Source organism: Oryx dammah, unplaced genomic scaffold (genome assembly GCF_014754425.2).
Source record: "Oryx dammah isolate SB20612 unplaced genomic scaffold, SCBI_Odam_1.1 HiC_scaffold_20, whole genome shotgun sequence".
NCBI lineage: Eukaryota > Metazoa > Chordata > Mammalia > Artiodactyla > Bovidae > Oryx > Oryx dammah.
In genome coordinates, this window is record NW_024070204.1 from 433,167 (window position 1) to 450,384 (window position 17,218).

The 17,218-nt window shown below is 51.6% G+C and overlaps 1 protein-coding gene across 1 annotated transcript in view; it reads right to left on the reverse strand.

The window, feature by feature from the left end:
* The window catches only part of LOC120879239, a 51,989-nt gene that overhangs the window by 16,882 nt on the left and 17,889 nt on the right, over positions 1–17,218 (reverse strand). Inside the window, exons 5-10 of the mRNA XM_040262197.1 lie at positions 16,859–17,052; positions 15,183–15,338; positions 13,510–13,622; positions 12,507–12,541; positions 4,754–4,847; positions 1,459–1,493 (exon numbers count right to left, since the gene is read on the reverse strand). Coding sequence (XP_040118131.1) covers positions 1,459–1,493; positions 4,754–4,847; positions 12,507–12,541; positions 13,510–13,622; positions 15,183–15,338; positions 16,859–17,052 — 627 coding nt within the window. The remainder of the gene's footprint in view (positions 1–1,458; positions 1,494–4,753; positions 4,848–12,506; positions 12,542–13,509; positions 13,623–15,182; positions 15,339–16,858; positions 17,053–17,218) is intronic.

Consider the following 17,218-nt stretch of genomic DNA (forward strand, 5'->3'; position numbering starts at 1 on the left):
GACGAGCCCCGCGGCCGGAGCCCCGCGGCCAGACGAGCCCCGCGGCCAAACAAGCCACGCGGCTGGAGCCCCGCGGCCAGACGAGCCACGCGGCCGGAGCCCCGCGGCCGGAGCCCCGCGGCCTGTCAGGGGTGGCCGACTAAGTCCTGGCCTGCCCGTGGGGTCTGCCGATGAGAGGCGGCCGTGTCTGCCCCCCGGGTCACAGGAGCTGCCCGAGCTGCCCGGACCTCCGGCGGGGGGTGTGAACGAGGGCACGGCAGACGGACAGGGGCGGTATCATCTAACCCTAACCCTGTAAGTTTCTCGCGTGGATGGAGAGCGCTGAGAGCTGCTCGGGCATCACCCTTGAGGTTCTGCTGGGGGTGCCGCTGTCACGGCCCATGTCACGATATAATAATGAAGAAGCGGTGAGGAACTAATCTCAACCTATTCTCACACTAAATGGGTAACCAGTCCGGCTTCCTGGAGTGGAGCTGGGGGGTCTGACGAGGCCACAGATGGCTGAGCCAAAGGGGGTTGCTCTCAACACTTGAAATCTGAGGTACTTACTCTGCTGGGTTTCAGACTGGCTTGGGGTTGGTGACCTTTGCTTCCTTCTGATTTCTTCCTTCTTGAATGGGTGTGTCTAGCCTATGACGGTCCCCTCAGTGCATTTTGGAAGCAAATGGCTTATCTGGTTTCACAGGTTCACAGATGGAGAGGACTTTGGTCCAGGATGAATCCTGGATTCAGATCTGCACGACTTAGGTGACAGGCTTCGGGACTTAGAGCTGATGGTTGAATTCAGGGAAGTTGTGATGCAGTGAATTATTCTGTGTGACAGAAGACGGTGGGCTTTCGGGGGCCAGAGGGCAGACGGTGTGGACCAAATTGTGTCTCTTCAAAAAAGATGAGTGGTTGACCCTCGAACAACACAAGTTTGAACTGTGCAGGGTAACATATGTGTGTGTGTTTCAGTATCCTGTTGGCCCTCTGGATTCATGGGTCTCATATCCAAGGATCACCAAACCTTGGACTGAAATGTCTGTGTTTGGGTGAGCCCTTGGATCCAGAACTCATGGATATGGATGGCTAACTATGGGACTTGAGCATCCGTGGATTTTGTTAAACACAAGGGCTCCTGGAGCCAACCTCCCACGAGTACGAAGGACGACTTCATTGGAGCCCTAAAGAGTTAGCGTTAACTGATCAACTGACTCAGAATAAGCCAGCTTGACTTTTAGGAGCTTAACAAAAGCCAAATATTATTACGGACCGTACAGAACACATTCAGACTCAACACTGCCCATGTTCTCCAGGTGGCGTAGAAAAGAGATGAGCATTGTCTCACTTTCGTGTGTTCGTTCAGACGTTAGTTGTAAAGCAAGCTGAGAAGAATTATTGTACTTTTTGCAAAATAAGTAAAGCAGGTATGAATGATTGTTAGTAACGTTAAGCGAACTATTTTGTCTGACTTACCTCTGTACAGATGAACTCGGGTTGGCAACTGATTTCTGTGAGAATAAATAAAAATCAGTGACATTGCACAAGAAGACAGTGTCAGCACTGAGGTTATTCCCAGCTGTTATCAGTGGCTTCGCCTGATGCTGCTGCAGGGGTGTCTGAGGCCTGGGGAGGGCTCTCACCGCGGGGACCGCTTCTGTCCTCCCCAGCCATGCTGTGCGCCCAGGGCTGGCTTCTTTTCTCCTTAGTGAGCTTGACTATATTTAAATTTTAAGAAAACTGCCAAACAGCTTTCCCGAGTGGTGTCACTGCACGTCCTCGCTTTAGACGCCAGCTCCTCTGCAGGTCCGCCATCACGCGGCGTTGTTCCAGCATTAGCCGCTGTGACTCAGGTGTGCGCGAGTGTGTGTGCACGCTCAGTCGTGTCCGGCTCGCTGCGACCCTGTGGACTGAGGCCCACCAGGCTCCTCCTCGTGGGATTTTCCAGGCAAGAACACTGGACTGGGTTGCCGTGCCCTCCTCCAGGGGGTCTTCTTGACTCAGGGATCGGACCTGCGCCTCTTGCACCGGCAGGCCGATTCGTCACCACTGCGTCGCCGGGGGAGCCCTGACTCCTGTGCGGTGGTGTCTCACTGTGGCTTTAATGTGCACTCCCCTAATGTCCAGTGGTCTTGGCCATCTTTTCACGCGCTTAGTTGCCACCCATATATATACGCTGCTGAGCTGCTTCAGTCGTGTCCGACTCTGTGCAACCCCAGAGACGGCAGCCCACCAGGCTCCCCTGTCCCTGGGATTCTCCAGGCAAGAACACTGGAGTGGGTTGCCATTTCCTTCTCCAATGCATGAAAGTGAAAAGTGAAAGTGAAGTCACTCAGTCGTATCCTACTGTTAGCAACCCCATGGACTGCGGCCCACCAGGCTCCTCCGTCCATGGGATTTTCCAGGCAATAGCACTGGAGTGGGGTGCCATTACCTTCTTGATTTTGAGTTATTTTTTATCTGCTGTGAAATAGCACGTTAGGTTCATTTTTTTCCTTGTGGGTATCTATCTGACTGTTCCAGTACCATTTATTGAAAAGAGATTTCTCCCCATTGAATTGCCTTGGCATCTTGGTTTAAAATCCAATGACCAGAAATGTAAATGCTTTATTTCTGGAGTTTCGACTCTGTTTCACCGATCTGTATGTCTGTCCTTACGCTGGAACCATACAGTAGCTTCGTAGTAAATTTTGAAATCAGATTATGGAAGTTTTCCAATTTGTTTCTTCTTTTTCTAAATTATTTTGGTCATTCTTAAGCATTCTGAATTTCCACATACAGCTTGATATTTCCTTAAAGAAAAAAGCTTGCTGGGAATTCAATAGGGATCATGTAAGTTTGTAGATCAGTGTGGGGGAAATTTCCTATCATGACAATACTGAGTACTCCAATCCATAGATATTATAATCTTTCCATTTATTTGGATTGTGCTTAATTTTTCTCAACAATCGCTTGTAGCTTTACATACACGGATTCTGTATTTGTTGTTTTATTATTTTTTGATGCTGCTGTGAATGGGATACTTTCTCAGTACTGGTTTCAGATTTCTCACCACTAGTCTACGGGAATATAATCCGATTTTTTAATATTGATTTTGCTAAGTTAGCCTATTGTTTCTATTAGCTTTTCTGCAGGTTTGTTAGGATCATGATACCTGCAAATAAATACAGTTTCACTTTCAGATATATGTGCGTTTAACTTCTATTTCTTGCTTTACTGTACTGGCTGGAAGTTTTTAGTAAAATGTCAGATAGAAGTTTGGAGTGCACATTTTTGTCTTGGTCCAAGTCTTAAGGGAAAAGCTTCAGTATGAATTAAGTATGAGTTTGTGGTAAGTTTCATCAGAGTTCTTTATCAGATTTAGGGGGTTCCACCCTTAGGTTGTGAAATTGTTTTATCATATCTAGATGTGCTGTTAACAAATGCCTTTTCTGATTGGGTGTGCTCATGTTTATTGTACTTTATTTTATTAATATGCTTATTACATTAATACAATTTCAGATGTTAAGCCGACCTTGCATTTCTGGAATAATCCTCCCTTAGTTACAGTGTACGAACCTGTTATGTGTGTGTATATATGCCTGTGCCTGGTCAATGATATTTGCCTCTATATTCATGGGTGACATCAGCTTATAACATTCTTTTTTGGCGACAGGATCCGGCTTTAGTATTATGTACTCATAAATGTACAGAGGATGAGAGGGTTGGATGGCATTGCTGACTTGATGGACATGAGTTTGAGCAAGCTCCGGGAGTTGGTGATGGACAGGGAAGCCTGGCAGCTGCAGTCCATGGGGTCGCAGAGTCAGACGCGACTGAGCGACTGAACCGAACTGATTGTGTACTCACCTCGTAGGAGGAACTGAGTGGTGTTTCTTCCTCTTCCATTTTCTGAAAGTTTATGCATGACTGATTTGGTTTTTTTCCCTTAAAACATCAGGTAGGATGCACCAATGAAGCCATCAGGGCTTGGGATTTTCTTTGTGGAGAATTTAAAATCACTAGTTCACAGTTTTTACTTGTTATATGTCCATTTGAATTTTCTATTTCTTCTTGAATCATTTAGTAATTTGTATCAATTAAGTAGAATGGTTTCAACCTTGGAACACTTATAATTAAGTATAGAAAAGTTTAAGAGACCCAGACCCATGGCGTTACTATTTTTGCATTAGCAAGGCATCAGCGCATTGGCAATTTGGGTTTCACGTTCCTGAATGCCAAAGATGAAGGTGGCAGCCCCGCTGGCTCCATCCTGGGATGGCCGAGATGGTGGAGCATGCTCACACGTCACACCCTCACATCACACACACACACACACACAGAATACACACACACAGACACACAGGTACACACTCACACAGAGAATACACACACATCACGCACAGACTACATACACACAGGATACACACTCAGACACAGAACACACACACACACCACTCTCATAGAATGCACACAGAATGCATACATCACACACATACACATCCCACGGAAAACACACGCATCACATCACACTCACACACCACTCACATCCACATACTCACACACACTCACGCTCACAGTACTCGCCCACGGTTCAGCTGAGTCCTGTCCCTCACTTCCTCTCCTGTCCCCACCTCGTCCCCCTGTGAGTGGCACTCCCCAGGCATGGCATAGGGCTGCAGTTCACACAAGTGGTTCCAAATACGGCTCTGCCCTGGTTCTTGGAGGGCCTTGGGCCCAGTCCTGGCCCTGGCCCGGTGGGCTGGCTCATACCGGGGGGCTGGGGGCTCACCTTCAGAGACGTCAGGGTGTCCTCTGGCTGTACGGTGGCGGTGGAACACAGACTCGGGTGCCGAGAGGAGGGCAGGAGCTCCTTGGGTGTCTCTCTGTGAGGACGGGGGTGGGGGCGGTCAGCGGGGGGGGGACTGGCTGCTGGCGGGGCGGGCACACGGCCCTCCTCCCCTGCAGGGCTCCGAGCGGCTGCCTGGGCTTGCCCCCGCCCTGAGCACCCCAACCCCTGCACGTGCCAGTCTGGCATCAGTGGGGCAGGAGCCTGCAGAAGTGCACAAGGGCACAAAGCTGGGCCCGTGGCCACGGCACGGCCCTTCCCCACGGAGGCCCCGGGAGATGGACCTTCGGGGGGCGGCGTCATCACACGAACAGGAGTGGGGCTCGGCCCTGCACTGCCGACCTGACGGCAGAGCGTGAGGGCAGCTCGGGCCGGTCAGAGCTCCAGGCCCTCCATCCATGGGGGCGCGGCCCAGGGAGTCTCGACCGTTCACGCACAGTGCTGAGCACAGCCCGACGCGCCGGCTGGCGTGTGAGCCGCCGGGACCGTGTCTGCTTTGCCACCCGGCCTGTGTAGCAGTGGGGACGGGCGCAGGCCACGCCTGCAAGATTAGACAGTGCACGCCTGCCTGTGTGTGGCCATCCTGACTCATGTTTTCATCCTGGCCGGTCAGTCCCAATCATCCAACCCAGTTACAGCCCCACAGCAGCAAACAGTCCAAAAGGAACGCTCCCCATAAATCGGTCGGATCACTGCTGCTAGAGACACACTCTGCAAAGTCCCACAAAGTGCTTCCACTAAGCACCCGTGAGGCACGGCAGTGCCCAGGATTCGCGCATACGCCCAGGTCTCCAGAAGCCCAGCTGCTTGGCCTGCTCCAGCAGCGTCCCCCCAGCCTGTCTGCTGCTCAGCGTTCATTTCCAAGGCCAAGCGCTCAACATCATACTAATCCATGTCTGTGCCCCAACACTGAAGCCAAAGATGCTGAAGTTGACGGGTTCTATGATGACCTACAAGACCTTCTAGAACTAACACTTAAAAAAAGACACCCTTTTCTTCACTAGGGATTGGAATACAAAGTAGGAAGTCAAGAGATACCTGGACTAACAGGCAAGTTTGGCTTTGGAGTACAGAATGAAGCAGGGCAAAGGCTAACAGAGCTCTGTCAAGAGAACGCACTGGTCATAGCAAACACCCTCTTCCAACAACACAAGAGATAACTCTACATGTGGACATCACCAGATGATCAATACCAAAATTAAATCGACTATATTCTTTGCAGCTGAAGATGGAGAAGCTCTATATAGTCAGCAAAAACATGAGCTAGAGCTGACTGGCTCATATCATCAGCTCCTTATTGTAACACTCAGACTTAAATTGAAGAAAGTAGGGAAAATCACTAAGCCATTCAAGTATGACCTAAATCAGATCTCTTGTGATTATACAGTGGAGGCGATTAATAGATTCAAGGGATTGGATCTGACAGAGTGCCTGAAGAACTGTGGGCAGAGGTTCATAACACTGTCCAGGTGGCAGAGACCAAAACCATCCCCAAGAAGAAGAAATGCAAGATGGCAAAGTGCTTGTCCGAGGAGACTTTGCAAATAGCTGAGCAAAGAAGAGGAGCAAAAAGCAAGGGGAAAAGGGAAAGATATACCCAACTGAATGCAGAGTTCCAGAGAACAGCAAGGAGAGATAAGAAGGCCTTCTTCTATGAACAATGCAAAGAAATAGAGGAAATCAATAGAATGGGAAAGACTAGAGATCTCTTCAAGAAAACTAGAGATATCAAGGGAATGAAAAGGACAAAAATGGTAAGGACCAAATAGAGGCAGAAGAGATTAATAAGAAGTGCCAAGAACACACAGAGTCCAGTTCAGTTGAGCCGCTCAGTCATGTCTGACTCTTTGCGACCCCATGAATACACAGAAGAACTATATAAAACATGTCTTCATGACCCGGATAACCACGATGGTGTGGTCACTCACCTAGAGCCAGACATCATGGAGTGAGAAATGAAGTGGGCCTTGGGAAGCATTACTATGAGCAAAGCTAGTGGAGGTGATGGAATTCCAGTTGAACTATTTAAAATCCTAAAAGATGGTCCTGTTAAAGTCAGCACGTCAGTATGTCAGGAAATTTGGAAAACTCAGCAGGGGCCACAGGACTCAAAAAGGTCAGTTTTCATTCCAGTCCTAAAGAAGGGCAATGTCAAAGAACATTCAAACTATAGGACAATTGTTCTCATTTCACATATTAGTAAGGTTATGCTCAAAATCCTTCAAGCTGGGCTTCAGCAGTACGTGAACTGAGAACTTCCAGATGTATAAGCTGGATTTAGAAAAGGCAGAGGAACCAGAGATCAAATTGCCAACATCCACTGGATCATAGAGAAAGCAAGGGAATTCCAGAAAAACATCTACTTCTGCTTCATTGACTATGCTAAAGCCTTTGACTGTGTGGGTCACGACAAACTGTGGAAAATTCTTCAGGAGATTGGGAATACCAGACCACCTTGCCTGTCTCCTGAGAAACCTGTATGAGAGTCAAGAAGCAACAGTTAAAACTGGATATGGAACAGCTGAGTGGTTCCAAATCAGGAAAGGACTACATCAAGGCTATATATTCTCACTCTGTTTACCTTAGATATGCAGCGATACTACTCTAAGGGCAGAAGGAAGAGGATTAAAGAACCTCTTGCTGAGGGTGAAAGAGGGCAGTGAAAAGGAGGGCCTAGCTCAAACAACTAAGACCACGGCATCAGGTCCCATCACCTCATGGCAAACAGAAGGGAAACAGTCACTGTAGACAGTGACTGCAGCCGTGAAATTAATGGGCGCCTGCTCCTCGGAAGGGAAGCTATGACAAACCTAGACAGCACATTGAAAAGCAGACATCACTTTGCTGACAAAGGTCTGTGTAGTCAAAGCTCTGTTTTTTCCAGTAGTCATGTATGGTTGTGAGAGTTGGATAGACAGCTGAGTGCCGAAAAAATGATGCTTTTGAATTGTAGTGTTGGAGAAGACTCTTGAGAGTCCCTTGGGCTGCGAGGAGATCAAACCAGTCCATCCTTACGGAAATCATCTCTGAATATTCATTGGAAGGATAAATGCTGAAGCAAAATATTCAATATTTTGGCCATTTGATGCAAAAGAAGAGGGCGGCAGAGGATGAGATGGTTGGATAGCATCACTGACTCAATGGACATGAATTTGAGCAAAGCCCAGGAGATAGTGAAGGACTTGGAAGGCTGGCGTGCTGCAGTCCACGGGGTCACAAAGAGTCGGACACGACTGAGTGACTGAACAAGAACTAGTCAGTTGCTAGGCTGACTGCAGACCAGCCCAGGAAGATTTCCGCAGCAAAAGGGACGCACGTTCTCTTGCTCACTGGGTCTGGAGGGCTGGAAACGTGCACACTTCCCACACAATTAACCTTTCAGTAAAGGAACACAAGACTAGATTGAAAATGAAGAATGGGATTCCAAAAATGAGGAATACAATACATTCCAAAGATGCAATAACTTATATTCATAAAAATCCATATATTTACAATATATGAAGTTTTCAAGTCTTCTAAAGAGTCCTACAATATAATTATAACTTTATAAGATATGATGTATGTTAATACACACAAAAAATTTTTAAAGGAAGACCCGAAAGATACTAATTGAAATGCCAGCAGTGGCGACAGGGGGTGGGAAAAGATGGGATGTTCGCTTTCACACTGGGAAGTTTTGCAGTTTCCAAATTTCCTGGAATGAATATACATTGATTAGGCAATTAAAAAAAAAAAAAAGAGGCTTTTGTCTTGCTTACTTTTAGAGCTAAGTTTCCAGACTGATTCCGGTTAGCTTCTTACCAAGAAAGAAAGGGCTATACAGCCCGGTGACTCTTGAAGGTGGAATTCAAACTGACTAAGGTTTTCACAGTGTTAGTGCCAGCAGGTTTCTAATAACGTTCGAAAGGGACTGACCTTTCACACTAAACTATACTCCTTGATCACTAAACTAAGCAGAAATCTGTAGCAACTGTCAGCTTTGGGGAAACAGACTCACGGAGCACGCCTCCCTTTTCCGGGTCTCTCTGCCAGCTGGGCTGGAGGGTGGGGAGGTGTAGAGCCCCCAGGGGCCCAATCTTCTCCGCCAGGAATGCTAGCACCTGCCCTACATGTTTCCAGGAAGAAGGAGCCCACTAGGGGTGGGTGTGCCCGGCACTTCCAGGCCCTCGATGCCCCCGCCACCCCCAGGAGACTGGCTTCCTGGTTCTTTTCAACACAGATGCTGAGCAGGGAGGTGGGAAGGCAGGCTTTGTCCCTCTCACGTAAAGTGCATACCTAACCTAACTCTAGTTCAAATCCCAGGTTTCTTGGAACTGCACCAAATGATCTGTAAGCTTATAGGGAAAAATAAATGTGAAAGAATTGTCAAATGTAAAAAAAAAAACAAAAATAAAAATATGAGAGGAGGATTTAACTACTAGGTATTAAAAGGTAGCTAAATGAAGTCCTTTTTTGGATTGAAATGAAAACTGACTTTTCCCAGTCCTGTGGCCACTGTTGAGTTTCCCAAATTTGCTGACATATTGAGTGCAGCACTTTGACAGCATCATCCTTTGGGATTTTAAATAGCTGAGCTGGAATTCCATCACCGCCGCTGGCTCTGTTCACAGTAACGGCTCCTAAGGCCCAGCTGATTCCACACTCCACGACGCCTGGCTCTCGGTGTGTGCCCACACCCTCGTGGTCATCTGGGTCACGAGGGCCTGTTTGTGTGCAGCTGTTCTGAGTGTTCTTGCCGCCTCTCCTTCATCTCTTCTGCCTCCGTCAGGGCTTTACTGTCTCTGCCCTTTATCATGCCCATTCTTGCATGAAATATTCCCTTGATATCTCCAGTTTTCTTGACAGGATCTCTAGTTTTCTCCATTCTATTGTTTTCCTCTATTTTTTTGCATTGTTCATTGAAGAAGGCCTTCTAATCTCTCCTCACTGTTCTCTGGAACTCTGCATTCAGTTGGGTATATCTTTCTCTTCTTTGCTCAGCTACTTGCAAAGCCTCCTCAGACAACCACTTCAACCTTCTGGCATTTCTTTTTCTTTGTGATGCTTTTGGTCACTTCCTCCTGTACAACGTTATCAACCTCTGCCCACAGTTCTTCAGGCAGGCTGCTGACGAAACTCTGTTAGCCTTTCCCTGCCTCACTGTGTGCTCTAAGGCCAAGCTCGCCTATTATTTCAGGCACCTCTCGACTGTTTGCTTTTGTATTCCAGTCCCTTGTGATGAAAAGGACTTTTTTCTTTTTTTTTGGTGTTAGTTCTAGAAGGTCTTATAGGTCCTCATAAAGTGAAGTCGCTCAGTCATGTCCGACTCCTAGCGACCCCATGGACTGTAGCCTACCAGGCTCCTCAGTCCATGGGATTCTCCAGGCAAGAATACTGGAGTGGGTTGCCATTTCCTTCTCCAGGGGATCTTCCCTGACCCAGGGATCAAACCCGGGTCTCCTGCATTGGAGGCAGATGCTTTAACCTCTGAGCCACAGGGAAGCCCTAGGTCTTCATAGAACTATTCAACTCCATCTTCTCCAGAATTAGTGGATGGGGCATAGACTTGGATTACTGTGACGTTGAAAGGTTTACCTTGGAGACAAGCTGAGATCTTTCTGTCTTTTTTGAGATGGCACCCAAGTACTGCATTTCAGACTCTTTGATTGACTATAAGGGCTATTCCATTTATTCTAAGGGATTCTCGCCTATAGTAGTAGATATAATGGTCATCTGAATTAAATTTTCCCATTCCCGTCCACTTTAGTTCACCCATTCCTAAAATGTCACTGATCACTCTTGCCATCTCCTGCTTGACCACGTCCAATTTACCTTGATTCATGGACCTAACGTTCCAGGTTCTTACGCAATCTTGCTCTTTACAGCATCGGACTGTACTTTCACCACCAGACACATTCACGGCTGGGCATCGGTTCCGCTCTGGCCCAGCCGCTTTGTTCTCTGTGGAGCTATTAGCAATTGTCCTCCACTCTTCCCCAGGAGCATACTGGACACCTTCCGACCTGGGAGACTCATCTTCTGATGTCCTATATTTTTGCCTCTTCATACTGTTTGTTCATGGGGTTCTCCTGGCAAGAATACTGGGGTGGGTTGCCATTCCCTTCTCCAGCAGACCATGAGGGTATCAGAGGTAGAGGAAGCAGGGATCAAATTGCCAACATCTGTTGGATCATAGAAAAAGCAAGAGAATTCCTGAAAAAACATCTACCTCTGCTTCACTGACTGCACTAAAGTCTTTGAATGTGCAGATCACAACAAGCATGGAAAATTCTTCAAGTGATGGGAGACGGGAACACCAGACTGCCTGACCTGCCTCCTGAGAAACCCTTATGCAGGTCATGAAGCAACAGTTAGAACTGGACATGGAAGAACAGACTGGCTGCAAATTGGGAAAGGAGTATGTCAAGGCTGTATATTGTCACCGCTTGTTTAGCTTATATGCAGAGTACCTGATGCAAAATGCCGGGCTAGATGAATTTCAAGCTAGACTCAAGATTGCTAGGAGAAATATCAACAACCTCAGGTATGCATATGATACCACTCTAATGGCAGAGAGTGAAGAAGAATTAAGGAGCCTCTTGATGAGGGTAAAAGAAGACAGTGAAAAAGTTGGCTTGAAACTCAATATGAAAAACACTAAGATCATAGCCTCTGGTCCCATCACTTCACGGCAAATAAAAGGGGAAAAAGTAGCGGCAGTGTCAGCCTTTATTTTCTTGGGCTCCAAACTCACTGCAGACAGTGACTGCAGCCATGAAATTAGAAGGCACTTGCTCTTTGGAAGGAAACCAATGACAAAACTAGTCAGTGTATTAAAAAGCAGAGACATCATTTGTCGACAAAGGTCCATCTAATCAAAGGTCTGGCTTTTCCAATAGTCACGTATGGATGTGAGAGTTGGACCATAAAGAAGGCTGAGCGCTGAAAAACTGATGCTTGTGAACTGTGGTGTTGGAGGAGACTCTTGAGAGTCCCTTGGACTGCAAGGAGATCTAACCAGTCAGTCCTAAAGGAAATCAACCCTGAATATTCACTGGAAGAACTCATGCTGAAGCTGAAGCTCCAGTCCTTTGGCCATCTGACGAGAAGAAATGACTCACTAGAAAAGACCCTGATGCTGAGAAATATTGAAGGCAAAAGGAGAAGGGGGCAACAGAGGATGAGATGGTCAGAGAGCATCACCGACTCGATGCACATGAGTTTGAGCAAACTGCGGGAGACAGTGGGGGACAGAGCAGCCTGGCACACTGCAGTCCATGGGGCTGCCGAGTCGGACTCAACTTAGTGAGGGAGCGTCAACAAGTGAAGGCCAGTCCTTAAAACAGCAGAGGCCTGCAGGACACGCCACAGGTGGAGGGGGCAGCATCCAGAAGCAGACGGGTCAGCTTCCAGGGAAACTCGGGGTATCAGGAAGGCGCCTTGGGATTTGATGAGGAAAAGACCATTTAGTTGACGAGACGACAACCACCAGTTAGGCTGTAATAAGACAACCTTGGCTCCTACTTCACTAAATAAAAAAAAATTAATTGAAGATGGTTTGAAAACCAAAATATGGAGCAAATAAAAATTACGAAAGTGTTGGCAAGGAGTATGGAGGGTATTCTGTGAAAAAAAGAATGATTGTTTAAAGCAAGGCAGTAGAGGAGAATACAGCTACTTCAGACGCACAAAGAGCTCTAGAGAAATGGCGACTTACCCCTGCTCGGAGGGTCCCGGGGGGCTGTCCAGAGGCTGTGGGGGAAAGCACACAGTGACCACTCTGGGCACGGCGCCTGCCAGCACAGCACCCGCGTATCTGCAGCTGACGTGAAGGGGAGGCGCCTCGGGGTCTCACGGGCCCCCCTTCCCCACGCCCTTGCTCATGTGTGTCTCCACTTCTCAATGGTAAGAGACAGGAAGGAGAAGGCTGGGTCACGAGAGATGTATTTATTTTAGAAGAAAATGCCAACTCTTTGCAAAGGGTTGTAGCTTCACAGCCTGCTGGCCACGTGTGAGCCCGCTGTGTATGGCCGTGCCAGCCCTGGGGGTTGGGTTTTTTGATTACGGCCACTCTGGGGGGCAAGTAACGGTGTCTCATCGTGTTTCCTTAACGTGGAATGATGCTGATGTTGACCATCTGGGTTTGTCTACCACCCGTGGCATCCCCCTTTGGTGAAGTGTGTTCAGATATTTTGCCCATTTAAAAAACCTAGTCAGTGTTCTTGTGATTGAGTTTTGAAAGTTCTATACATATTCTGGGTACATGTATATGATTTGCAAATAATTATTTCTCTCTGTGGCTTGTTTTTCATTTTCTGAATGGTGACCTTTAAAGACCAAAACTTAACTCTGATAAGGAGCTGCAGAAATGGGTGGGTCTGAAAGGAGTCAGCCCCGCTGGCTTGATCTTGTGGAGAGTGAATTCAGAAACGATACAACACACACACTCTCAGGACTCGCCAAAGACCCACATACACAGAACCCCACACGCACACTGCGTCGCGCACACACACACACACACACACACACGCCAAACACACGAGACCCACATACACAGAACCCCACACGCACACTGCATCACACACACACCCACACACGCCAAACACATATACGTGCAGCGCCCACCCCCACCACACCAACACGGGGGTCCCAGCCTCCCGCTGGCCTCGGGCCGCCCCCCAGTGCTGGACGGATAGACGGGGGAGCAGGGGCGCCCGTACCTGTGACAGGTCTTCCGTTTGTAAACTCAGGTTCCTCTTCCCTGTCTGGTGTTTTGAGTCTTGCTGCTGGCGGCCCTGTGTCATGTAATCAAACGTGCTCAAGCTTTTGGCCACTAGAAAGGAGAACGCAGGCAAGAGACAGAGTCACCGCCCCCTGTCCACCGCCCGCAGTGCTGGGAGCTGGCTCCCAACCTGGAGCCTGGGGAGCGGCCGGGAGGCCACCCGAGCCTGGCTGACCTTCAGGCCGAAGCCGGCAGGTGCCCGCACCCATGGAGCCCACCAGCCCTGGCCCCAGGGGGCCTCACAGGCCCCTAAAGTGAGTGTGGATGCAGCAAGTGTGGAGCCCAGCTCTGTCCTAATTAAGGGGAGACAGCGGCCAGCACGTTGCAGACAGACTCAGGTTATTAGAGTCTCCAACGTGCTCGTCAACAGAAGACCACCACTGATGAAAGCAAGCACGACCCACTCATGCGCCTCCGCCCTGGTGGTGTGGGGAGGGGCTAACTTTTCCATTTCTCTTTCTCCGAAAACTGACAAACATGGGAACAGATGGTTTATAATTATTTCTGGAAAGAGAAAAGGCCACCCACAGAAGCCTATTTGCAGCTTGAGGAGCAGACGGAAGGCCGCCACCCCACAGCCCTTGGCGGGGGGGGGTCTGCTCCCCGAGGGGGGCCCGGGCTCAGCCCCTCTCCCACCTACCCCCCTCCCCGGGGGGCTCCTACAGGGCTGCTTCTTCTTGGGCCTTGAATTCTTTCTCCACTAACTGCACACACTCCCTCAGAGGCCCTTGCAGTCTGAGGATGCGAACTGGGCCTTGCTGACATTCTAGTGAAGACATCCCATCTTCTGCCCAGGTCTGCACAAAGGCCCCCAGACGCGGGCTGCCGGCAGGCTCTGCGTGTCTCCCAGAGCCTGCCTGGTGTGACACGGGCGTGGACGGCGGTGAGCACACAGGGGAGGAGGTGCAGGACGGGCCTGCGGCCCTGGTCTGATCCTTGGCCTCTGTGCGGCTTCCCGGGGCCTCCTGGCGCCCCTGCCTGAGGCCGTCTCCCGCCTGGCTCGCTGAGGACTCGCCACAGTCGGGCCAGGTTCCTCGCTGCCACGTCTGCGTGCTGGCCTGGTGGCTCTGCCTCGGGCCCCGTGTCTGTGGGGGCCTGTCCTCCACCTCCCTGGCCCCCAACCAGGCAGGAGCTGGAGACGGCATCAGTGGGTCTAGTGCTCTCCATCGTCAGGGATTCTGGCGGGAGCTTCTCTAAATGCCCTGTTCCTGCCTCACAGACTCCATCCCCTCATCTCTCTTAACACTGGCACTGCCCACTTTCTACCCCTCTGTCTCTGCAGGTCTCAGAGTAGAACTCAACCCTCTGCCCTCTCTGCGTGAGCACAGACCCCTCCTTTCTACCCTGAACTCACTGCTGGAGGGGGCGGCCTGCTGGGGACCCGTGTGAACACAGGAGTGAAGGCCAGCCAACCTGGGGAGCACGTGCTCAGGTAGAGGAGACCCTGGGAGCATGTGCTAAGGTAGAGGGGAGCCTGGGAGCACGTGCTCAGGTAGAGGGGAGCCTGGGAGCACGTGCTCAGATAGAGGCAGAGCCTGGGGAGCACGTGCTCAGGTAGAGGCGGAGCCTGGGCATGCACGCTCAGGTAGAGGGCACCCGGGGAGCACGTACTCAGGTAGAGGTGGAAGAAGAGCAGGTGGCCGAGCAGCAGCAGGCTGATGAGCGCCAGCAGCAGCACCAGCAGCCCGAGCGCCAGGAGGACGCAGGAGCTGGTCCTCACAGGGGAGATCGGGAGAAACAGCAGCCACGTGTTCTTGCTGGAGACACCTGTGGGGGCAGCGCCTCATCAGGTGCGTCCTGGGGCCAGCGCCGGGCCGTGGGGGAGGGGACACCGGCCCCAGAGAGCCCCTCCTTCCCTCCCAGGTGAGCCCCTCCCTTCGCAGGTGGGCCCTTCCCTGCCCAGGTGAGCTCCTCCCTGCCCAGGTGAGTCCCTGCCTTCCCAGGTGAGCTCTTCCCTGTCCAGGTGAGTCTCTCCCTGCCAAGGTGAGCTCCTCCCTGCCTATGTGAGCCCCTCCCTTCCCAGGTGAGTCTCTCCCTGTCCAGGTGAGCCCCTCCTTGTCCAGGTGAGCCCCTCCCTTCACAGGTGAGCCCCTCCCTTCGCAGGTGAGCCTCTCCCTGCCCAGCTGAGACCCTCCCTTCCCAGGTGAGACCCTCCCTTCCCAGGTTAGCCCCTCCCTGCCCAGGTGGGCCCTTCCCTGACCAGGTGAGCTCCTCCCTGCCCAGGTGAGTCCCTCCCTGTCCAGGTGAGCCCCTCCCTGCCTATGTGAGCCCCTCCCTGCCCCAGTGAATCCCTCCCTGCCCAGGTGAATGCCTCCCTGCCCAGGTGAGCACCTCCCTGCCCAGGTGAGCCCCTCCTTTGGCAGGTGAGCCTCTCCCTGTCCAAGTGAGCCCCTCCCTTCCCAGGTGAGCCCTTCCCTGCCCAGGTGGGTCCTTCCCTGCCCAAGTGAGTCCCTCCCTTCCCAGATGACCCCCTCCCTGCCCCAGCTCCTCCCTGCCCAGGTGAGTCCCTCCCTGTACAGGTGAGCCCCTCCCTGTCCAGGTAAGCCCCTCCCTGTCCAGGTGAGCCTCTCCCTTCCCAGGTGAGGCCCTCCCTTGCCAGATGACCCCCTCTCTGTCCAGATGAGCCCCTCCCTTCCCAGGTGAGCCCCTCTCTGTCCAGGTGAGCACCTCCCTGCCCAGGTGAGCCCCTCCCTGCCCAAGTGAATCCCTCCCTTCCCAGGTGAGGCCCTCCCTTGCCAGATGACCCCCTCTCTGTCCAGATGAGCCCCTCCCTTCCCGGGTGAGCCCCTCTCTGTCCAGGTGAGCACCTCCCTGCCTAGGTGGGCCCCTCCCTGCCCAGGTGAGCCCCTCCTCATTGCTCTGCCTTAGTTAAGTGCCCTTGCAGCCCCTCCTCTCTACAGTGGGCATTATGGTTCCCCTTATGGGTCTGGAAGGTGAGGCTGGGAGAGGGTAACTAAATGCCCACGTCACAGAGCCTGACCCTGGTGTCCACTGTGCTGGGCCCTCCCCACTGTCCCTAGAGCTGAAAGGCCACAGCCACCACCTTGGGGGCATTTCCAGGACACAGTCCTCTGTGACAAGGGGGCCTGACACCACAACACAGGTTCTAAAACCAAGTGAGGAGAAGCAGGGAGGGGTCGTGTGCGGGCCACTGAAGGCTGAGTTTCAGCTGAAATGTCTTCACCCCACAGCTAGGTCTGGACAGGTGCTTGGGCCCAGACTGCCCCATGTGGCCCCCTAGGCGGGCGGTGGGCAGGCGGCCGGCCTGGGGGGCAGGGGGCGCATACTCTGGTAGCGTGAGTCGGTGCGCAGGGCCGCGGAGTTGAAGAGGTACTGAAAGAAGATGTACAGAAGCACAGCGATGATGCAGAGCAGACCGGCTGAAGCGGAGGCCACCGAGCCAAAGAAGTACCTGCAGGCGGAGCTGGTGAGCGCCCAGGAGGGCCGGCCCAGGGGGGGCACCGCCAGCTCCGGAGTGTCCCTGCCCAGCCCCGGGACCCTCGCCAAGCCCCGGGACCCCCGCCGAGCCCCCAGGACCCCGGCTGAGCCCCGGGACCCCCGCCGAGCCCCCAGGACCCCCGCCGAGCCCCGGGACCCCCCCGAGCCCCCAGGACCCCCGCCGAGCCCCGGGACCCCCCCGAGCCCCC